General features: G+C 40.6%; 2 protein-coding genes across 9 annotated transcripts in view; both read left to right on the forward strand.

The window, feature by feature from the left end:
- Positions 1-22,201, forward strand: part of PLEKHG1 (pleckstrin homology and RhoGEF domain containing G1) — a 123,166-nt gene extending 100,965 nt beyond the window's left edge. For all 7 annotated transcript variants that reach the window (XM_072926933.1, XM_072926935.1, XM_072926934.1 and 4 more), the window contains 14 exons: positions 3,773-3,819; positions 4,281-4,431; positions 5,411-5,542; positions 7,900-8,082; positions 8,171-8,266; positions 8,380-8,466; positions 10,317-10,350; positions 10,785-10,880; positions 12,715-12,753; positions 13,216-13,238; positions 14,120-14,338; positions 15,443-15,550; positions 16,367-18,035; positions 18,994-22,201. In XM_072926933.1, the coding sequence (XP_072783034.1) occupies positions 3,773-3,819; positions 4,281-4,431; positions 5,411-5,542; positions 7,900-8,082; positions 8,171-8,266; positions 8,380-8,466; positions 10,317-10,350; positions 10,785-10,880; positions 12,715-12,753; positions 13,216-13,238; positions 14,120-14,338; positions 15,443-15,550; positions 16,367-18,035; positions 18,994-20,096 (3,987 nt within the window). In that variant the 3' untranslated portion in view covers positions 20,097-22,201. The remainder of the gene's footprint in view (positions 1-3,772; positions 3,820-4,280; positions 4,432-5,410; positions 5,543-7,899; positions 8,083-8,170; positions 8,267-8,379; positions 8,467-10,316; positions 10,351-10,784; positions 10,881-12,714; positions 12,754-13,215; positions 13,239-14,119; positions 14,339-15,442; positions 15,551-16,366; positions 18,036-18,993) is intronic.
- A 50-nt stretch (positions 22,202-22,251) lies between these two features.
- Positions 22,252-23,268, forward strand: part of MTHFD1L (methylenetetrahydrofolate dehydrogenase (NADP+ dependent) 1 like) — a 145,270-nt gene continuing 144,253 nt past the window's right edge. Inside the window, exon 1 of one of the 2 annotated variants that reach the window (XM_072926936.1) lies at positions 22,252-22,590. In XM_072926936.1, coding sequence (XP_072783037.1) covers positions 22,286-22,590 — 305 coding nt within the window. In that variant the 5' untranslated portion in view covers positions 22,252-22,285. The remainder of the gene's footprint in view (positions 22,591-23,268) is intronic. The other variant, XM_072926937.1, reaches the window with a different exon arrangement.

Raw genomic sequence — 23,268 nt, forward strand, 5'->3', positions numbered from 1 at the left:
AACCTGCCTCTGAGGGTAGTGTTATGCTAGTTCAGTTTATACCAGGTCTGATCTTCTCTCTTTGTCTAGAAGAGCTGTATTAACACTAGATGTAAAAGTTCTTGGAGACATATTGCTGGTAGCTAATTGGAGACTAATAAAAAGGTTCCAGTGCAAGCTTAGCTATGGCTTAATTGTTCACACAGAAGACTGTTTATAAGGGTTTTTTGCCAGTCCAGTCTTTCATTTTCATAGTAATGATGCCAGTGTTAATCAGAAGATTGACTTCAGTATTCTATATATTTACATTTAAGTCTGTTGTTTTAAAGGAGAGCTGAATTCTGGCACATCGCTCTTCTCACTCAGCACCCCAGAAATTCAGAACATATGTTTTCTACAAGGCACACTAACAGCTTAACCAGGGGGAAAGGGAAAATTACTTTAATCTAGCATTTCATTAGTGAAGAGGAGATCCAGGCAATTGGCTTCAGTTTGTACACTGACTCCGCTCATTTTGTCAGTCTCCATTTTCTTTTAAAGTGCCTTTTATGGCTATAAAAAAGCGCAGTGCACTGAGTTGAGGGAAGATCTGGAATGTATGTGGAGGAGATGTGCAGTGAATTGATTCCAAGTATAGCTGGAGCCTGTTCACGCTTTGCTTGCTCTTGAGAGGGACTTGCAATCAGTGTGGACAAACTCTGAGCTTGAGTCTCAGGTTTTTGCAGCTTCTACCACAACAGCTTTGGGCCCCCAGATTTAAACTGATCTCTGGAGCAATTCCAGTCTCCATGCAGGGGTCAGTTTTAATCTGGTCTGAAGACAGTTGATGTGAACAAAACTATTTTCAAGCTGAGTAAGTTTAAGAATGTCAGAAGAAATACTGATGAGCATAGCTGTGAAAGTAGTCAGAAAAGTAATAAAACCATCTTAGTTCTCGGTTTGTCTTTTGCTCCTGTTCTGAGCAGTGCAGTTTTGTCAGGATGAGGAAGAGCTTCTCTTAGAAGTGGCTCTCTTGGCTGCTTTCCCAACATGTTCACATGAATGCAGCTAATGCCTGGGCAAGGTGTATGGTGTTGATTCACAAGAGATCTGCAAGTTTGAGTGCGTATCAACAATCTCATCCTGGAGGCAAAACACATGTAGTTGACTTTCTCCTGGCACTATGCTCACATTGCTCAGTAAAAGTAAATGCTCTCTGATGGTTCTGTGTGGTGAAATGAGCTGTGGCTCACTGGAGCGAGTACACACATTAAGTGCAGTATGGAATTTGGTGTTATGTCTGTTCAGAAAGGAGGGGTGACAGTGAAACCATTCTGAAGGTTTAGAGGTATCGAGGGCATAAGAAACTGTTTTTTTTAATACAAATTTGTTGCATTTAATAGCTAGATGAAAATTCTTTTAAAACAAACAAAGAAAAAAAAAAAACCATTAAAAGTAGTTCTGACCTTGTGTAAAAAAACCCTCAACCAAAAACCAGACCAAAGAGTAAGAGTGTGAAAAGGCTCCTGGGAATTTCAGACATGCTTTTGATTTTGAGGGGAATGTGCACACAGCCTACTCTGTAACCCTGAAGTGTTTGGCCTTGTTTGTTTTACAGATAGTACTTTCATTGGTTAAAATTTCACAACAGATACTCTTTTCCTTTTTGTTTGAAAAGCAGAATAATCATGTGATATAAGCAGAATAAAAACACAAAAAGGAATTGGCTCAAAATGTTCTTCACTCTGCTTATGAAGTAGCTCTATAAATTGTATTATTCTGTTTAGATAGCTATGGGAATATATTAAAACTTATACCAGAATTCCGTGAATGAAAACTTTGAATTAATATATGCATATATAAAATAAATTATATTTTTTCACCATACTGAATTTCACCTTAGTGTTCTCTCTTAAGCACCTTGGCTTACTATGAGTGCTGGCTAGCTTGGTAGTGATTGCCAAAGAAAATTGTACAATGTAATATCTGCAGCTCTGAGGTTTGTTAATTCTTCCTTTTGAGGGGAGAGGGTTTGGAGCTGTGGCTGGGTTTCCAAGCATGGACAGGAACTGGCTGTGACACAGGCTCATTTCCTCTGCATGTGGACCTGGGGCATAGGTAACACTGCCACAAAACCTAGCTGCGATGACAAAGTTAGTTCAAGTGCGAAAAACCAAACTAAATTATTTAACTGTATTTGTACCAAGACCACTTTTAGTTGGTTTGTTAGTTTCTAAGAGAAGCATTTTAATAAGCTTACAGCCCACCTGTTGAGTAAATGAGGATCACCGTCCCCTGGGGAAACATTTTTTAGAAGTTTGCTTGAGTTATTTTTCTCAGAACAGTGAATACTGAAATCCAGTAAAACATACTGAAATGAATTGCAATGACTTGTACTCCTGCAGGGTAACATCTTACTTTGTACAGGGTCCTTATGGATCACTGCTCGGTGCAGAGATTAATGGCACAACCTGCTTTACCCCCGGGAGAGGGGGACGGGACCAGTGCCGTTGGAATTGGCAAAGGGCGCTGCCTGAGATGGCTCTTTCTGATGAATGGCTGAACGAAAAACAACCACATCCCAACAGTGAAAAACAAAAGCCACAGCCTGTGTCAGCCCTCTCCCCAGGGGTGGTGCTCCTCAGAGCACTGTGCCTTCTGTGAATGCAGATGTTTGGTCTTGCCATTCACCAGCAATGATCCCTGGGAGACAGCCCCTCGTGGAGCACAGCTATTGTGCTGCAGAATGCCAGAGCCCATTCTGAAAATAGTTGGAGTGGAAACCAGGGTCTTACTCACTGCTGGAGGATTGTGTTTTATGTGTCAAGGGCTTATGAAAGAAAAAGTGATTGATATGGGGAGCACTTCGCCATTCTGCAGTGCTTTCTTAGCCTTTAGGACACCAGTAAGCTGCAGAAATTGTGTCTTGTTTGGGTTAGAAGTTCATAGGCAGATGTGGACTTAGAGCACATGGGAATGTTTCTGGAAATCTGTTCTTACATAGAATTAAATTATGATTATTAAGAAAAAATCTTAGGCCAGGGAAAAAAGAAATGAAACTCAGACTTTAGTTCTGAGAAGCTTATCAGCATTAAGTTTAAGTAATTTCAGTGTGACAGACAAGTATGGAAACCTACCCAAATCTAGTTACAACTTGTTGGAGTAATGCTGTCTGCTTTCACATAATTTACTTTTTAAAAAATCGCTTTTGTGGCTTCTAATTTCACGCTTAGGCTGTGCTCACATGTGAAAGTATTTATAATTGCTTGAAAATGGCACACCAAACATAACCTGCAGAACTTGATTCTCCCAGTAAATAGACCAGGTGCATGGTGTGATTGTTGGGGTTGTTCTGTGCAGGGCCAGGAGGGGGTTGTGCGTCCCTTCCAACTCAGGATATTCTATGATTCTATTATATGGGTGTGCTTAAACACACACAAAAAAACCTAAATAAGTGCTGCCAGCTGTTTGAAGGACGTATGTCTAGTGATGGTGTTTTGGATGGGTTTTTGGTTTTCTGGGTTTTTTTTTGAGATGAATATATTTTCATAGGGTACCTTGGAGGCTTTGTTGTGAAGTCACTTGTTTTATCTCTTTGTAGGTTTTCTTGGTTTTTCTTTCAAGTAAAGGAAAAATCTCCCCCCCCAAAAGATAAAATTAAATTATGTTTGTGTTAGGACTGTCACAGTGAACACAGAGAATTCATTGATGAGGAGCTGAAGGAGGTGTTGTCTTGATATCATCTTTATTCTGCACACATTAGCTGCTAGTTTGACAAAAGCTCAATCTATGAAAACTTTTCCTTCCTGTGCAGAGTGAAGATTTCCACATATATACACAATACTGCACCAACTACCCAAGGTAGGAATTATGGGTTCCTTTTCTTCTTTGTCCTTTGCCCAGTTTGTGTAATGCAAGTTACACCCTATGAAAAAACAAAAAAAGTCAGCTTCTCGCCTTCCTAAATCAGAGGAAATTTATCTTTTATGTAAAAAAAAAAAAATACAGTATTTTTATTAAATGAAGTTTTGTTTTGTCTATTCTTGTGGTTCATTGCTTTACCCTTCCTCAGAGAATGATGGTCTTATTCTGCAATGCTGCTTATAGAATTCCCAGTAAGAGAGACTGGTTGCATGTCAAGGGAGAACATAGCTGAATGCACAAGATAAATTTTTAAAAAGCCAAACCAAACAACAGAAAAAGCAATTATTAGAATGGGAACCCACTGCCCCTTTTTACAAACTAAAAAGGAAGCAATTCTTTACTTTGCCTACAGACTTATGGGAACAGAGTGTCTTAAAGCCGTGTATTGATGTTTTCAGGTCTGTGGCTGTGCTGACAGAGTGCATGAGGAACAAGGCACTGGCCAAGTTCTTCAGAGAGCGGCAAGAAGCACTGCAGCATTCTCTGCCCCTGGGCTCGTACCTCTTGAAACCTGTCCAACGCATCCTCAAGTACCACCTGCTTTTGCACGTAAGAAATGCATTTAGTTTAGGGCTGCTGCATGTCAGAGTTCCTTCCTCTGGTACAAGGCTTGGTGGCTAGAAAGGTTCTGCTTTTCCTTAAATGCTCTTCCTTTTGTGGGTATTTGATTTCAACATGTGGAGACTTTCTATCTTTGTCACTTCACACCATATGCATCTATTTGGAGTGGGGAATTTATAGTAATTATTTTAGACACATTGCATCAGTCTTTGCATCCAAATAATTAGCACTTTTCTTGAAAGCTGGTCTGTAATTCTGAAGTTGTTTGGAAAATTCTTGTCATGATTAAACAATTTGTACACAAATTTATTGTTCCAATGAAGAACAGTGTTTTTCCACATGTTGCAATGCTGGGGGTAGTTGAAAGAAGGACTAAATACATATAAACACCCTGTCTGCTAAGAATTTTGTGGAGAGGAATGATGGAGGAAGTGGGGACTCTTTCCACATTCAGTGAATTGAGTTAAGCAAGTTTCGGAAATTCATGCTTTATTGTTAACATTTTCCACATATGTTTCCTGTTAGAGAGTCATGTTCTAGTGAAGTGTAAAGACACTGATCCTTATTTTAAATGCCTGGTGCTTTCTGCTCTCCAACTGTAAAGCAAAGCCTGGTGTAATTCCATCAGGGTTTTGTAAGTGTGTAGAAATGTTCTGTGTTGTAGGAAAGCCATTAAATGCTGTCTGAAAGATCTCTTGTCAGTGTGCTGCACTCTCTTTCTGTGACTTTCTGGTCACACTGGCTGCTTCAAGAGGCCTTGCTGCTAAACTGACCCCAAAGGCTTGATTCTGTTTGTCATCTTGCATTAATCAAACTGATACCAACACAACCTAATGAAGGCAGGAACGTTGCCTTTGCGTGATTCTGGTGCAAAGACAAAACAGTGCAGATAAAAACACAGTATTGCATTCGACTGGAAAAGTTCACTTAGAAATAAGGGGACTCTGTTTTTTTCTCTTTGTCTTAGGAAATAGAAAACCACCTTGACAAGGACACTGAGGGCTATGATGTGGTGCTGGATGCCATAGATACCATGCAGAGAGTGGCATGGCATATAAATGACATGAAGAGGAAACATGAACATGCCATCAGGCTCCAAGTGAGTTCCCAGAGAGATTTTATGGGTGTTTGTGAGCTGGTTTTGTCTATATATATGCAATTAACATTTTTTGGTTTATCTTTTCTTTTAATCTTTGTCAGTCATAATTTAGACTCCTGTTGAGCATGCCTGTGGCTGTTTGATCTTGGAAACCATGGTCATAACTGCTGCAGGAAAATCTCAGACATCTCTAACCTACAAGCAGCATCCTGTAAAGCATTTATTTTGCAGTAATATGGAACTTAAGATAACTCTTCTTTCTTCCTTTCCCTCAATTGTACAGCACTGCTGTACAACCCTAGGGCATGGCTTTGTTCAGAAATCCTGTGGTTTCCGATTTCTTCCCTTTGTGCTGATTAATTTTGTTTTGAGGCATTTCTTTTGCTGATTCTTGTTTAAGTACTTTCCTCTTAGGTTTTAGAAAACTCATTATCCGTTGCTAGAAACATGATATTTGGAAAAACTAGCTTCACTTCAAATGAAGATTTTTTTGGAGAGAAGAAACAAAAGCTACACACTGAGTAATTTTTGTCATCAAGAGCAAGGAGCGAGCCCTTTTGTAGAATTTATGCTCTCATTCTGTTTCCAGGTTCCCAGTGAATAACACTTTTATGTTACATTTTCAATATTTACATCGCTTTAAGAAAATTGTAGGGATTTTTTAGCTTATAAAAGGGAATAATAAGCTTATCCCATTTCAGAAATCCATATCATGTAATTCTTTGCCCATTTTTTAAAACATACATTAAATTTATTCACACTTTTTGTGGTTTTCTTTTTTCTATTTTGGGGTTTTTTTTTAATGATTGTTTATTTTTTGTGCTTCTGTTGTTTATGTGTTTGTAAAATTTTACAATGTCTTGCCTGCAGCAGGGTAACCGTTGCCACATATTGCTGGAAATGCATGCTAATGACTTTTAACAACAGTCTGCTATAAATCTGAGTAATTATATTCAGAAATAAAGAGGAGTTAAATGCTTTTGGAAAAAACAAAAGCTTTTTTTTTTTTAATTTTTTGAGCTCAGCTGGCAAATGTATGGGTTTGTGGAAAATGTTTATGCTCATGGTTCCCCCTTAAAAAAATAAAACCTGTTTCTGCAGTTGTAGGGATAGGCCTTCTGTAGGTTCTCATACCGCAATGTGGTCTGCACATACTGCAGCAGCAGTTCCTGCACAAAGTGTCCCTCAGGAGCGGTGGGCTTGATCCCTGTGCTGTATCCTGACTTACTTACAAGCTCCTGAGAGATCTGATACAATGCAACTTTTTTTAAAAAAATCTCTTTTTTTGCCTTTTTTTTTTTTTTTTTTTTTTTTTAGCAGCTGTCTGTATAGTCCAAAGTGGGCTGCTTTGGGGTTTTATTCCTGTGAATGCTTTAGCCTGCATTGGTGCTTCAAATGGACTGCTAGCTAGAAAATATTTTCTAGCTGAAAGCTCTATTGAAGTCTAATGTCCTAGAGTGGCCAACCTAGGATGAGGCAATCTGTACCTGCTTTACTAATGCTGCCAGGTTTAAAGTCCAATGGATGTTTTGAAAGAGTTTCCTAGTTAAAAGTTTAGCCTGATTTTAGAATTGGATGTCCTGTGCTTAAGTCCTATGCCATTGCCATTGACAGAAAACACAAGCTGTTTAAGGAAACAGAATAGCCATAGCTAAGTGACACAGTCTTGTGAAGTTCTTAGATGTTTCTCCAACCTCTTTTTTTTCCCTAAATAATAAATAAGGTGAGAAATATCTGTGGTATCTACACAAATCATTAATATGCAAGCAAATATTCAGATGTTCATTTAACAGAATCACTTGTGGTCCTTTAGTCTTCTGGGAATCATCTCTTCAATCCAAACACCTCACAGAAGTGTCTTCTGTGATGGGCCTATAAGGACATGGACATAGCATTATAATTCACTCACTGGGAGACCACACAGCTTCAGGAAGATACCCAGGGATGAGAGGGAAATGTTAAGAGGGATTGGTTGGGGACCTGAAGGAGAGCATGAGAGAGACGGATGACTGAATTACAAAAGATTTTCCATCTCTGGGAGCAAGGGGGAGCAGAGGTTGTGCTCTTTCATTACAGGCTGCCCCAGGGAGTTCAGGGCTCTTTGCTGGGTCCATGCAGAGGCAGTAACCAGAACTCAGGGCATGTTTTAGTGGGGGCTTTGCAGTGAGCCTCCAAGCACCTGGCTGCAATGTTATATATAACCTACCAGCCTCAGGATTGGTGTCTGGTGACTTTCTGCTGTTGGATGCTAAACATTATATAGGAGAGTGGGAATGGCCTCAGCAGATTGTTTGGGTCTTTTGTTTCAACAAAATCTCTGAAATTAATTTTGATTGTTGTTCTTTGACCTGTTGCAGGAGATACAGAGTTTGCTCACTAACTGGAAAGGGCCAGACCTCACGAGTTACGGGGAGCTGGTGTTAGAAGGAACGTTCCGCATTCAGCGAGCCAAAAATGAGCGCACATTGTTCCTCTTCGACAAGATGCTGCTAATTACAAAAAAGAGAGATGAAATGTTTGCATACAAAGCTCACATACTGGTATGTCAGAGAGCAGGTGGTAATGTGCTATCTATAGGTCTTCCTAAAAGTCCTCTGCGATTCACATTGTTTCCTCTCTTCATTGCAGTGTGGAAACCTGATGCTTGTTGAAGTAATACCAAAGGAACCACTTAGCTTTAGTGTCTTCCATTACAAAAATCCTAAGATGCAACATACTGTCCAGGTACCACAGAAATCTCCCTGCCCACTTGGTAACATGGCTCATGTCCAGATGGTGTTTATGGCTCTGCATAGTGCAGGAATGCATTTTCTCATGGTGCTCAATTTTTTTATCAGGCAAAGTCGCAGCAAGACAAGCGCCTTTGGATTCTTCACTTGAAGAGGTTAATTCTAGAAAATCATCCTGCTAAAATTCCTGCCAAGGTAAAAAAAAAAGGCAAAACCAAACACTAACCAAACAAAAGCCAAACAACCACAAACAAAATCACAAGAAACCTCCTTGTATGGGTAGTAACTTATAACACTCTTGTTTACTGCAAGATGCATGCAATATACAGAGAGTTTAGACTCCATGATGATAATTAATGTGATGTTTCCTTATGTCTTTAAAAGTTACTCAGAATTTATGGGAAAGTTCCACTATAACTATCCGCAGGGCTTGGTATGGGAGTAGGAGAATGGGTTAGTAGCATTTGCCTGCAAAGACATAAGTAATGAAGGTGCAATGTCAGAAAGCTTTACTCTAGGAGCACATTTTAGCTTGATTTTGCCTGTCTGCAGAGCACTGGGATGCAGTATTTGCAGTAGTGTAAGTTTTCTTAAATTTAATCAGTCTTGGTTAGGTATCGTAGCAGTGAAGCCATTGGCAGAACACTCTTCACTGCAACTACACACACCCATCCTCAACCAGCATCCTTAGCTGGGACATCTGGCCCTTTTTGGTGCGATAGCTAGAGAGCTTTCTGCCAGAAAAAATGAGGCACTGATATCATATTTATAGCTATAATATCTTGGAATGTGGAAATCTCCTCCTCTTATTTATGAAATCCAGTCATAGAGCTTCAGGTGATGTCTCCCAGTGAAACATACAGCACCTCTCAAAGGGGGTTAACTCTTGTTAATTCTTGCCAAGACACAGCAGACATTGACTGGTGTGGAAGCAGGTTTTTTTCACACTGAGTTTATTCTTGGTTTTCCAGTTCCCCTGACTGCTTTTTCACTCAATTTTATGCTGTAATGGCTAAAAAATGCTACCTGTGACTGACGCTCACCATACTGTACTAACATGCATTTTCAACAGTGTGACAAAAAGAGACTTAATGGAAGAAAAAAAGCCCTAGCAGGTCCTATTGCTAATTCTCCTCTTCTCTTTTTGTTAACAAAGTCTATTGTAGGTATAATGTTTATGCTAGTATTCATACTTAGACTGTAAATACTAATTTCAGTTTATTAGGTTGTTAAAAAAAATACAGCATGATCTTGGCCTTTCTATAATTTTTTTCTTACTTCTTACTCAATTTTTATTTTATCTGTAGAAAAAAGAATGTGAAACCAAAAATATTTTCTGCTCAGAGAAATAACTTCACTTGAGAAAAGTCTAATGAAATACATCTTTGAAGTTATCTGTACTTTTTTTTTTTTTTCCTGTCGAACCAGTAATTGCTTGTTGTGAGGCTTCTGTCTGCCCAGCTTCTGGAGAATGCAATAGTAGTCCACATGTGACGCCTGGTGGAAAATTACCAAACTGCACCTGTAGAAGGGCAAGCCTCTTAGGCAGGATATTTCAGTTTAGATTATTTTTTTATTTAGTAGCTGATATGCTTCCATATTACATCCGTAATTTTTTTCCTATTTAAAAAAAGGGACAAATTTTAAACAATCAGGAGATGCTCTTTATCCTGCATCAATCTGACTTAAACCAAATTATGTCTTTGGCACACACTCTTCCTCTCCTCGCACTGCCTGTGCAGAGGTGGGCATGCAAGACAAAGAGTCTGGGTGAAGTGAAAAACAGGTTTTTTGTGCAGACCTGGAGATAAACTCTGGTGAGTTCCTGACACCCAAAATTTTCCTCCCCATACGTAACATGTCCAATATACAGAGAAAACAAAAAAACAAACAAACAAAAAAAATGCTGCTAACCATATTTATTAGTTCCCAAATTAAAATTGTTGTTATTTGCATATAAGCTCACTATTATCTGTTATATACAATACAACTTGTCCTGCTACTAACAGTTTTAACTCCTTCATTTGTTACTTTTTCTCTTCCAGGCCAAGCAGGCAATTCTTGAAATGGATGCCATATGTAAGTTGGTTCTTTTTCACTTTTGTTTTAAAAATTAATAAAACCATCTTCAAAATTTTGGCTTTAGCTGTTGATGTCATCTGAGATGGAAGAAGGCCAGACTTATGTTCCTTGAATTATGACCCTGCTGAAAAAGGCAAAATTAGATGCAGATCCTGTAGAGTTTGTTGGGAAGGCTCTGACTGAGAAACTGGCAAACAAACATGATGGTGGTGGATAATTGTTCCTGGGTTAGCCCCCTGGAGCCAGGCACAGCTACATGGGTAAAGCATTCCCGTGGCTGCCTGGGTAACAGCTACCCTGCAGCAGCATGTCTTGCTTGTGTAGCTTCAGGCTCTGATGGGGATGGCACTGCCTCCAAAGAGAGCTTCCAAGGTGTATGAAGTGCCATCCTTGTCACTCTCTTATTCCCTGTGCCTCTGCTTGTTCCACAGATCACCCAGGCTTCCACTATAGCCCTGAGGGAGAAATGAAATCATCATACCAGCCTAAGGAAGGCACTACTCCTCACAGAGTGAGACGGAAATCAGGTGAATAAATTCATTTACACCCTAGATGACAAAAGGTTTTTGTTGGAATCTGTGGTATTGATGATTCCGAGACTGTAGAAAGTCTCTGTCTTTCAGCCCCGTTGCCAAAGAAGAAGTCATAATTCGTCTGTGCTGGTTTTCAAAGTTGTTTATTCTTGCTTATCTATAACATGTTCTGCTGCCCTGCCGCAGGTCTGTCCCACAGGGCAGCGTGCGGGGCTCTGCCCCCAGTGGGATGTTACAAACATTATATACCAGAAACTACGTGTGCTATATTTACAATAATGTGCCAATATCTACCATCTACATTGAACAGTGTGTCCCCAGCCTAAACCAACAGAAAAATGCCAACACTACAGTGAAACATGGAGGGCATGAAGAAGGAGAAAAAGGACAAGACACACCCAATTTCCTCCATCTTGTCCCCTTTGGACCCCTAATCTAGAATCCTAAAATTTTACCTTTGTACCCGTGCCACACTTAATTATTACTTATATCAAACACTCAGAGCTTGTAATACATCCTTTAAGATTGAAAACTCTTTTCCATGGACAGAGATCACAGACAGTGTCTCTCGGGGCTCTGTACAGGGGGGGTTCCTGAACCCCTGCCAGGGTCCCAGACCTGCCAGAGCACACAGAGGGAAGCCCTGGATTCCCACAGGTTTTAGTGGTGGGTTAGGCTGGGTACGTGGAACTGGTTTCTAATCTGCACTCCCGGCAGATTTAACATGGTACAGTATCTCCCAATGTGGATTAAGTATCTTATAAGCCATTTGTTGTTCTTGTTATTTATTTATTTTCTCTACTGTTTGCATTTAATTTAAGGAATATACATTTGTAATGGTGGATATATATAAAGAACAGTTGGTACTCTCTAATAGATTAAAGTGCATATGCAGGAAAGCCAGTCACATTATTTAAATCTGACATCCACCCTTACTGCAGTTATTCTTGTCTCAGAAGTAGTCCATCCTGATTATGATAGGCTTATTATTTCAATACATGATTGTTATCTAGACATAGTGCCATGTTTGCCTTATGAATAATAGAGATTTGAGAGGTGGCTTTGCTGACTCTGGGCTTTTTTTGCCCTCCTAGCTCAAACATCTATCCATAATTACTCTCAAAGACACTACCAATGTCTTTGTAGTTGGGTCACTTCTTACAGTCCATGTGTTCCCCTCTTTGTCTCCTTAAAGACCTTTCCAGCTTGGTATGTAACATTGTATATTGGGAATGGCTGGAACAAGGCTCATGAGGACATTGATGTAATACAGCAGCATTTGTGCCTGAAAAGCAGTCAAGTTCTAATTATGTTTGAAAGTACGTTTTCCATTGTTTCTGAGGGTTTGCACACCTTTGTTGCATTGGTGCTGCTCTTTCTGTGAAAGGAAGAATACAAAATACTGATCAAAGAGCTTCCTATGTAATCGTCAGCTACTTACACTTTCTAAGCACATCTAAGACTTTGGTACCTTATGCATAATTCTAATAGAAAACCTCTAACACTGCAGAGCAGTAACAGAGGTGACAAGGTCTTTTGAAAGCAGGAATCTTTGCATGGGATAAAAATTTAAGTGTGCCTTAATGAATGGAGGGCAACTGCTATTGCATTAAGAAACAAATATGCGCTTTGGTAACAGCTGTAGATTTGACACTTCAACAAATCTTCTTTGTGAGGAAATTTTGCAATAAAGAAATTAAAATCTGGCTTCACTGTGTGGGCTCAGAAATTAAAGTTTTTATATGCATGTTAAATAAAGAGTTCTCCAGGATGCCCATAGCTTTCTTTGGAATATCACAGTGGGTAAACACATTGTTCTCTTTTTCAGAACCCTCGTCTAGAGTCCATAAAGTTTTGAAGTCAAATGGTAAGATGCTTTGTGTACTGTTTACTAACCTGGTGCTCCTGTGCTTTGTAAAACAACTGAAGACAGATTCTTTTTTCTTGTAACTGTCCCTAAATACACTAGTGGGAGGAAGAAGAATTTTGGGGAGAAAAAAAAAACAAACCCAAAATGTTTGTGTTTAAATCTAATATCTGCTTTTCCACACGTGCGGATTGGTCCTGTAAACATCCTAGGCACTGAACACACCAAGTCTTGGTGATTGTAAATAGTTCCTTAAATCATAGCAGTGCTGCAAAATCAGGACCTCAGGTGGAACTCTGGTAAAGCTCATGCTGTCTCTTCTTTATCGGAAATCCTATATAGTCTGATTGTTCAATTGCTGCTGCATTCAACCCTCTTTGGGGAATTCATAATTGGGGTAGCATTGAAACGGGCATAGCCTGACACCAGTTTGATTATTCATTGATGTGTTTTTGTTTTCAGATGTAAGCCCAGATATGCAGAAGGTAAGTAATTTCTTAAATTCCTTGCTTTAGCCCATTCATATAACTTTAGAGCACAGTATCTGCTAGAGAATCTCCATCATCTTGGTTGTGTGGATCTTGCGAATGAAGACAAATGCATAAATGTTATTTAGCATGTCAAATAAGATTACTGGAATGAAAGAAGTAGAAATACAGCTTACTAGTTTGAGAACATTTAATAAAGAAAAAAATCACCGATCCATTGTGGTTTATAATACAGTCCAATCAATTACTAGTGCTATAAGATACATAAAAATATCTCTAGAATCAAGGAAGTGCAGTGTGTAAAAATAGTGTTTAATCTTTGGGTCATATTATATTTGCATTTATTAAATAAGACTGCAAAATTTCAACTTACTCTGAGAAATAGATTTATATATATATATGTGTGTGTGTGTGTGTGTGTATGTATAATGATATGTCACCAAACAGAGCACATGCAAGTTAAGAAGATTGTAATGAGCATTTCTAATTTTACATTTTCTGTAAGAATTTTTATTGAAATTCTCAGTGCAGTTTGAAGATCTCATTTTGAATTTCAGGTCTTAGGGTTTTGTTTAGGATGGAATTTTTAAAAAGTGTGTGTGTATTATAAACAGAGTACATTAGATATTACTTAATTGTCATGCCATAATATTGAAGCCCAGGATTTGATGTGAATGGGGTCTTTTGCATATATTTTTTCAATTCTAAATATTATATGGAAAGTACTGGTTGTTGTACTTATTTCTTTATAGATCTGATTTTGTTGCAGCTAACTGACTGTAGGTTAAACGTTGCCTGTGAATCTGATATAAGAGAATCTTACTAAAATATAGTATCTCTATAAAATTCTAATCAAAGTTTCATAATTTTTTTTTTAGCGGATGGGCATTGAAGGATCCCTGTTATCTCAAGCCACCAAACTAGGATCAAGTGAAGCCCTGCTGAATTCCAGGAAAAAGGTTTCGCTGGACTCCAGTGGGCTGGAGAGCCAGTTTCAAGAGTCTATTGAACCAGCCTACAGTAGTGATCACGATGAAACTCTTCAGACTTCTGCTACCGAATTGATTGATGCTGATGATGAAGAAGAGTCTGAACAGGTAGGAAAAAGAGGGGGAAAAATAAATTATCTTTTCCTTGGGAGAATGGAAGAAGCATTAAAATTATATGTAAAAGAGGCAGTAATGCATTGCAAATGTTTACAACTTCCTCTCCGTAGAAACATTTTTATCTAGGCTTCACACAATACTCACTTGTATTTTAACAAGAGAAGAAGTAAAAGCCCCTATACAGAGGGAGAAATTCCCACTACTTGAATTTCACTTAGTCCTTTGCAGACTTCCAACCTGGTTATTACAGAAAAGTTTTACCTGTTGCACACAACTGGCTTTTCCTGATGCTGATGGCATGCAAAAACATTTTTAGGCCTCATGCAGAGGTAGTTCCTTCAAAGCAATGACTTGAATATTATATTAAGATTCAGACATTGCTGCATGTGATGGGATGTTTCTTGATCTGTGAGCCTCTGGCAGTAGCTACGGATGTGTGAACTTGAATATGAGAAATTTTGAGTAGGATTTATGAAAATGAGAGTCTATATCTCTTACTACTGCACAGATGGTAGTTTTTTCTTACTGAATATGATGTTTCCACACATATGTAGTACCTTTGAAAGACTAAAAATCCAACTTCAAAATGTAGCTGTATTAAAGAATCTAGATTTTCAGTTTATTTGGTTTAGTTGATACTGAGGTCATATTGTTGTGTGGGTCATCTATTTTGTGAATTATATGAAACCAGTTATTGAGATTCTTTCTGAAGCTGACTGCATTTCTTATTTGAAATTACACTATTTGCATTATAAATATTTCATAAAATAGTATCTTGTACCAGTGTAGTGCAGTGTCTTGTAATTCCCCGTCTTGACACCATAACTAAGAATGAAAGAATGAGTAAGCACAAAAAATGCCACCAAAAAGTTGATACTATTAGCTTAGTGGTTACTACTAGATGTTGCAATGGTACTTTTACAGGTTTTATAAGCTCTGAGTAATTCTTGTGGCAGTGCTAACGACTCATAAGCTGTTTCGTCTCCCAATATAAGTCCCTGACCTGTTGTAGCTCCTAGTGATTCCTCTGAACCAGACTGTACAAAGAACTGTAGGTTTTATTACCCCTCACATTTTTTTTCTTTCAAATCACAGCAAAACTCACTGCAGAAATCAAAAGGGGGAAGAAAAAGACTTAATAGTCAAGCTGCTGAAAATGTTGAAAAACGGAGAAGTCTCAATCTCAATAAATGTGAAATGCAGGTAAGTAATTACTATTTTTTTACTTCTATTGTGCTATGCATCATAGGTAGCTCAATGAAATCTGTTTTCCCTAGGTTGACAGATACATCATCTTCTGTTTATGTCATGTATCAATGTTCATATCATTAAAATATTCATGTCTATGACAAAAGATTATTTCTCTTGGGGGCTGGGAAAAACAAGTAACTAACTAAACCAATCAGCATTAACTTAAGACAAAAGGAATTATGTTTCACTCTCTCCCCCAAACTCTGGCCAGCAATATCTAAAGCATCCTTTATGTTGGCATTAGAGAGCACGTGGCCTTGCTGTAAATTAGATCTGGATGAAAACTTGCACTAAAAAGAAAAAGGCATTTTCAGTGACATGTGCTGGAGAGCCTAAGATTCCTTTCTGCTGGGGTTATAGGCAAGGAAAAAGGAGAAGAACAAAACTTTTGGCACAAACCCAGAGTCAGATTAGCTTAATCCAACTGTGAAACTGCAGGGTTAGCATAAAAGGTTTAATGTAACTCCTGCCAAACAAATTTGCCTTTACTCATGCATTAACATAAGCTACTGTCTTGTATTTGAAGTAAGATGTTATTAAACACTGAGAGTGAACTCTGAGCCATGGGGAGGATTAGGAGGCAAAGTAGTCTGGCACTGCCACCTTGGATCCCTCACTCTCTGTTGAGAGAGAGCACTCGCCCTGCCCATCTCCACATATTCTCTGCTGCAGGACAGACTGGTGCTATGGCAGTCCTGTGAAAAGAGGGAATTGCTGTATTATTACAGGGATATGCTAATGTTACATGCAAATTTCAAATCTCCACAGAGCTCCAAGGACCCTTCAGATGAAGAGTCAATGCAGTTGAATACTGATCTTCCATTTTCCTGCACCGCTCGACAGCCGCAGTCTCCTAGACAGTTCAGCACACCCCAGAGCAACTCTCTGATCATGAATATCCTGGGGGGAAGTACCTCTGTCAGAAACATCTGGACAGACCATCAGATCCGGCAGGCATTGTTCCCCAGCCGGCGCCCACCTTATGAGAATGAAGATGATGAAGATGATTACCAGATGTTTGTACCATCAGCATCTACATCCAGCACAAGTTCAGCTCCTGGTGGAGAAAGGAGGGGTTCTTCTGGCCGTCCATGCAGCTGGCACTTGGGGCAAGCGCATCAAAATGAGACTTCCAGTCCCAGTCGTCACAAAATTGTTAGACGGGCCAGTAGTGCTGGTGAAAGCAACACGTGCCCAGCCAGCGCCAGGTATAAAACAGGAGAGCGCTGCTCTCGAAGGGAAGTGAAGATAGCAGAGGGGAGCAGTAGGAATGCGTATCCTGAATCTTCAGAGGAGCTGACTATTGATGATATTGAACATGTTTATGATAATATAAGCTATGAAGACTTAAAGCTGATGGGTCTGACAAGAAGGGAGGAGACAGGACATGGTCCCCGGAGATCGGCTAGAGACTCTCTGTATGAGGCTGAAAATAAAAGCAGCTCAGATTCAACTTCCAAAAAGAAAACAGCAAATCAAAAGAGGACCTCAATTCATGCTAGCAGGGAGGAGATACTGCTCAGTAAAGAAGCACCAACTTCAAGTTTGGATGAGCTCAGAATTGTTGAAGACAACATCTATGACACCATACGGCTTCCAGAAACATCTCTATTGAATTTTAAGTGTGACCCATTGAAATCCTCTAAAAGGAGGAGTTTTTTGGAAAAGGACTTTGCATATTGCAACAATCTACGACATTTTGTTTCTGAGGAGAGTCTGCAGTTCAGTGAAGATGAAAGTCCTTACCATCGTGTTCCCATTGACAGTGACTACTTGAGCTTAGTCGATAGCTCCTCCAACTCTGACTCGCTGTCACATAAGTCTGCAGCAGATAAACTCTCAGAAGAAGTAGATGAGATTTGGAACGATCTGGAGAACTACATCAAGAAAAATGAGGAAAAGACAAGAGACCGTGTCCTTGCAGCCTTTCCTGTTTGTAAAGATGACATGCAGGAAAGGCTGCATGCTGGTAGCACACCCGAACTGAGTAAAGATGTAGAGTACTCACTGTCTACTCTCTCTCTGCCAGAAACTCCTATTTTCCCTAAAACTGTGAAGCCCAGGGCTGCCACCATAAGTGAGGCTAATCTCAGGCTTGAAGACACTACACCATGCAAGGGGAACTCTTTTATGAGTTTGAACAGATCTTCCTTCTCCAGTGAGATGCATTTTGTAGATAGTCCATATGAGCCTGCCAATAGTGTTCTGTCCAGCACACCTGCAGAAGGCATAGAAAATGACTTGGCTGTTACGGATAAAACAAAGAACAGAGTTTTTATGATGGCAAGGCAGTACAGCCAAAAAATTAAGAAGGCTAACCAGCTTTTGAAAGTTAAAAGTCCAGAGCAGGAACAGCCAGCTAGCAGACAACAGAAACTGAAACACAAAGATCTTGCTGCTATTCTGGAGGAGAAGAAACAAGGAGGTCCTGCTATTGGTATGTTACAAACATTTCTGTACAGATACATTTCTTCAGTAACTTTCAGAACTTTGTGTTCTGAACTGGAAGATTATGAATTTTTCACACCTTGGTCATTGAGTATCAGGATAATATTTTCTGTTTTACAACTAAAATTAATTTTCTCAGACTGCTTTAACATTAATGATCCTTTATATCTCATTTCTCGTTACTTGATGACTTTGGGAAGAAATACCAGGGCAGTGTCAGGAAAGAGCAATTTGACTGAGGCTAGAAGTAGAAATCATGCTGAAGCACTATTGGCGTCCCTACAAAAAAGCAGTTATTTCCTTTAATAGTGTGATCTTTAGAGTTTGACTAAACCAGTGTTTTTTCAAGTCAGTCTGCCTTCTAACAAGTCAAACATATTTGCTCAGATACCATTCAGAATCATACCCTTAAGCATAAGGAATGTGGTCAGATAAGAGAGAGCTGATAATCCTTCTATCAGCTAATGAATGTGCAGAGTCATGGATATGCAACAGGTCTGGAACTATTTTTGTCCATGATCAATTGAAACAAAGGGAAGATGTGGCGCCAGCAGACTCCATGTACCAGAATGTAATTCTTGCCTTCTTGTGATTTTTTTAAAAGTCCCTAAATATCTTATTTACCAGGCCATTTTTAGAATGTTCTTTTCCATTTTAACATGAAACAAGCAGCATATTATTGGGACCATGTACTGCTTTGTGTCCTGCATGACTGCTCACTGTAGCAAGATATTTTATGCTTCTTTTCCTCAACAAAGTGTACTGAAATATGATGCAAAGGCCTCCACTGTTTCATGTTCCTTTGCAGAGGCCGAATGTATTGGCACAACTGAAAGGTCTTCTCTAAGAGCTTTCTAATACAAAGCATTTTGAGATTTTAAAATTTTTGTGTGATTCACTGAAATGGATTCCTCATCTCTGCTAAGTTAATTCTCTCTTCTTTCTAGGTGCCAGAATAGCTGAATATTCCCAGCTTTATGACCAAATTGTCTTCAGAGACAGTACGCCTAAGGTCCAAAAGGAAGCCGGGGCAACTCCTGAGGAGCCACCAGCTGGGAAGTTTTCCACACCTGTGGCCACATATCCTCCCCATTGCCAGCCTGCCAGTGAATGCTCAAGAGCAGAAGATTGGCTTTTGCATTCTACGTACAGTAATGGTGAGCTGGCCGACTTCTCTCCGTGTTCCGAATCCCAGGACACAAAGTCCAAGAACTCATTTACAGAAGCTGGTACAAAAAGCAATTCAAAGCAGTTGCCATCAGCTGGCTCAGTGCCTTCCCTTCAGATTTCCAACCGTTTGCATGTCCCAGCGCAGAGGTGGAGTGCCATTATAAGCCAACCAAACAAAGAAAACTTGCATCAAGATCACGTCTATAACTCACTGGGAAGGAGAGTAAGCAGTGTAAAACCACAGGCATACAGCAGGTCGCAGTCCTCGTCCTCAATAGTGGTCAACAGGTCTGGAGAATCAATTGTATATAATAATGAAATTGATAAGAAAAGGCTCCATTTGAATAGGAACTTTCGATTCAACAGCCATCAAACTCCTGGAGTTGCTTCAGGATATACAGGGCCAGAGATCAGAAAGCAGATCCCTGAACACTGTTCAGATATGATTCTGCAGGATTCTCAAAAGGTCCTGAGAGTGAACAGAGCCTCCCCTCTGACAGCACAGATGGCTACTCAGAACTATTTTTTGAATTTCAAAGATTCTGAAGAAGGAGAAGGGGATGATGATGACTATGTTGAAATAAAGTCTGAAGATGAGGGATCTGACTTGGAGACTTCTCAGAACCAAACAAGGAAATCAGATCCTAAACTGCGTAACACAGATGCTGTTCCTTCTGAAATGTTCTGTGGCAAAACTGTCTCCTGTACTCCTGCAAAGTCTGCGAGCAGCAAACACGCACTTACCCCATATCTGACTGCATATAGTGATTCGGATAAACTGAATGACTACCTGTGGAGAGTACCATCTCCTAATCAGCAGAATATTGTCCAGTCTTTAAGGGAAAAGTTTCAGTGTCTCAGTTCAAGTAGCTTTGCTTGATGCTTTCAATAATTTCTAGCTGTACTGCCTTATCTTGACAGAATATGTACTAGGACAATCAGTACTGGCAACACGTATTTCTGTAATATTACACTATCAGGCATTGTATTGCAATAATGTTGTAAATAGATGCAAAATGTATCTTTTAAAAAATGGTTTAGAATCCTCGATGAGAAAGAGGCCACATGTGCACTGTCTGGGGTCTCTGTAGCGCATGTGAATTTCTCATCTTCTACTCAACCTTGACATCTCTTCCTTTCTTATGTGTGATACCCCCTGATTCTTGCCATCAAACCAGGTGTAATGCCATTTGATTCTTAAGCCATTTTATCATTTGGAAACCTTGGTATTTGGACTTTCCAGTTAGTGTCCAGTGTTCTGCGTCCAAAATACCTGTATGATTACTCTGCTTACATGCAGGAGCATTTATCTGGGCAGCTGCTCCTGTGACTGTGAAGATTTCTGAGCAGGGTTTTGGTGATTACACCAACAGGCTGCGTGTGCAATTGCACATACTTTTTTGCACGTTACTTTTCATCAGACAGATTCCAAGTGTGTGGGACCAGTGCATATGCTACATTATTTTAGAGCAGGCTTCTTACATTTTAAAGAAAATCTAGTCCTAGTACTTGTACCAGGCTGATAGCTCTGTGTCTGAAGCCTCTTCTACTTTCTGGAACTGCGTAGGAGGCAGAAGACAGGCAGTGGAGTTTTTTTATGAGAACCTGTGGATGTGACACAGTCCTTGCCTGGGGAATGGTTTTGGCACTAGAAGGGGAGCTGCAATGCTTGTCAAGAGGGCCAGACCAGTCTTGGTACCTCCAGTGATGGTGGTGTTTGTGACATCACCTTCTGAGTATCTTGTAGCTCAGCTCCCAGCAGTCGAAAGCTGCTGGGTAGTTTGAGACAAAGCTCTGTGTTATGTGCAGCGACCTGCTGGGCATTTGTTCAAGTCCCAGTGTGAGTAACCCTGCGAGAGAATGAGGCTTGGCCAACTTCTTGGGTGAAATACTAATTGTGGGGCACGTTTGGCCTATAGGGTAGTTCAGTGATGCTGCTGGTTGAGTGACAAGCTGCAGTCCCCAGGGTGTGCATTTCCTGTAGCAGAAAGTGACTCTTCCTGACAGAGAGGTAAAAGATATCTTTTGTAAATCAGTCAGTGCTGACTCTAATACAATTTATGTACAATAAAAAGTAGCTTAAAACTGAGAATACATTCCATTCTTTTGCAAATATTGTATAGAATAAATGCTGCCCTTTAAAGCAAGGACAGGCTTTCCAATACTGTCTACACTTCCCTTCATCATCTTTGTTGCACAGCTTTGGATTCTGTTACTTGAAAATATTGTACCGAAAGGAAAGCCTAGATACATCTACACTGATCATCTTGTGTGACTGTTCTTTTTTGGTGCTTACATTTTTCAGATTACATGGATAAAGCCAGTACCAAGTTAAACATATCAATAAACAAAGGAATTTCATTGTAATACTATTTTTACTAACCACGGATCACTTCCCTCAGTTACAGAGCACTGTACTTCCAGAACAGCTGATTATTTACTACATTGGTTACCATGAGGAAAAACTGAAGTTATCAGTGTACAGCTAATTGCTTGTAGACTAAGATTGGAGGATTTGAATTTATTAGAACTGACTAAATTATTTACCACACGTATCTTGCATTGGCTAGGAATTGTTATTTTGAGGGCTGGTTGGTCATGGTACTTACTAGCTCGTACCACAGGGATAGTTGTTACAGTCAGCACACCCCCTGTGATAGGACCCTTATCTATCTAGTGAAGTCCGACGGAAAAATAATGTTGTACATATTTAAGACGCTGAGGTGTAGCAGAGCCCATATTTATTTAATATAGCTTGTAAAGTATTGTAAATATGGATAGAAGGTAAATCTTTGGGCGCACATCTAGATTTGTTTAAACGGCTTTAGGAGAATGTTTAACTCGCATCTCATGCAATCAGTGGAATTGGGAGGGAGGGGACAACAACCAACCAACCAACCAGAAAAAAGGGACTTCTGCTAGTATTGTAACTTCTCCCAGGGACCATTTCATACTATTTTTAATAAACGTTGAGTATGCAAAAAACTTTGGGTGCTTTTCATTGCGGGGGGCGGAGGAAGGAAGTTACTGGCTTATGCCTGTCGGAGCTGATGTTCGGGGGTGATTTGGATGGAGTTTTTTTTCTTGAAAAAAAAAAAAAAAAAAAAAAAAAGCCCAAAAAAACCCAGAAGCGAAAGCGGGGGAGCGGCGGGGCGGGGAAGCGGGGGCAGGCGGTGCTCCATCCCTGCCCGCCCCTCGGCCTCGCTCCCGCCCCTGGCCCGTGCCCGCCGCCGCGGCTGCCGGCGCACCGGAGGGATGAGGAGCGCGGCGCTGCGGCGCTGCCGTGCCCCGGCGCTCCCCGCCGCGCCGCCCCCGCCGCGCCGCGGGCTGAGCGCGCCGCCCCCCCGGGCCGGCGGCGCGGCGGCGGCCGCCCGGTAAGAGGCGCACGTGGGGAGGCAGCGCCGGCTGATGCAACCGGGGGCTGCGGTGGTGTGGGCACGGAGGGAGGAGGGGTGAGGGGGATTTGGGCGATGAAGCCTCAGTGGGTGCGCCGGATTGGTTTTTGAGGTGGGGTTTTTGGGGGACCTCTCAGTAAAATGCTCCCCTTCCCCCAGAACCGCTGGCGGGATTTCCTCCGGGTTTTTTGGTTTTGGTGGCATTTTCAGAGCGAGCAGAGCTGCCGTCATGTGGCGGTGGCTCAGGTGAGGAATTGCGCAGATGTGTGCCTGGAAAAACGTGTCCCTAGTCGGCTTCCCGCCCCTCCACGTCCCGATTCACCCCTGGATGGGATAGTTTGCAACGGAATTGAATTGAACTGATCATTGGCTTCTGCAAGGGTAGGAGCTGTCAAAAGTCCACTCCTGACTGTTCTCCTCTGTTTGTCTTCCTTGCTATGGGGGACAGACAGACATGTTTCCGGGGGTATCCTCTTTGCACAGCTGGGTATCACCTGCACACGCAAAAGGTAACCCAGGAGAGCTGGCTGCCACTTACCCAGAATTTCTTTTCCAGAAAGCATTCACAGTTCCTGGCTGTCACTAGTTTTTCCAAGAAGCAGCGTGGCAAACAGATCTGCCTTTTCTCCCTTCTGCCAGTGGTTTTGAAACACATCC

This window comes from Taeniopygia guttata, chromosome 3 (genome assembly GCF_048771995.1).
Source record: "Taeniopygia guttata chromosome 3, bTaeGut7.mat, whole genome shotgun sequence".
NCBI lineage: Eukaryota > Metazoa > Chordata > Aves > Passeriformes > Estrildidae > Taeniopygia > Taeniopygia guttata.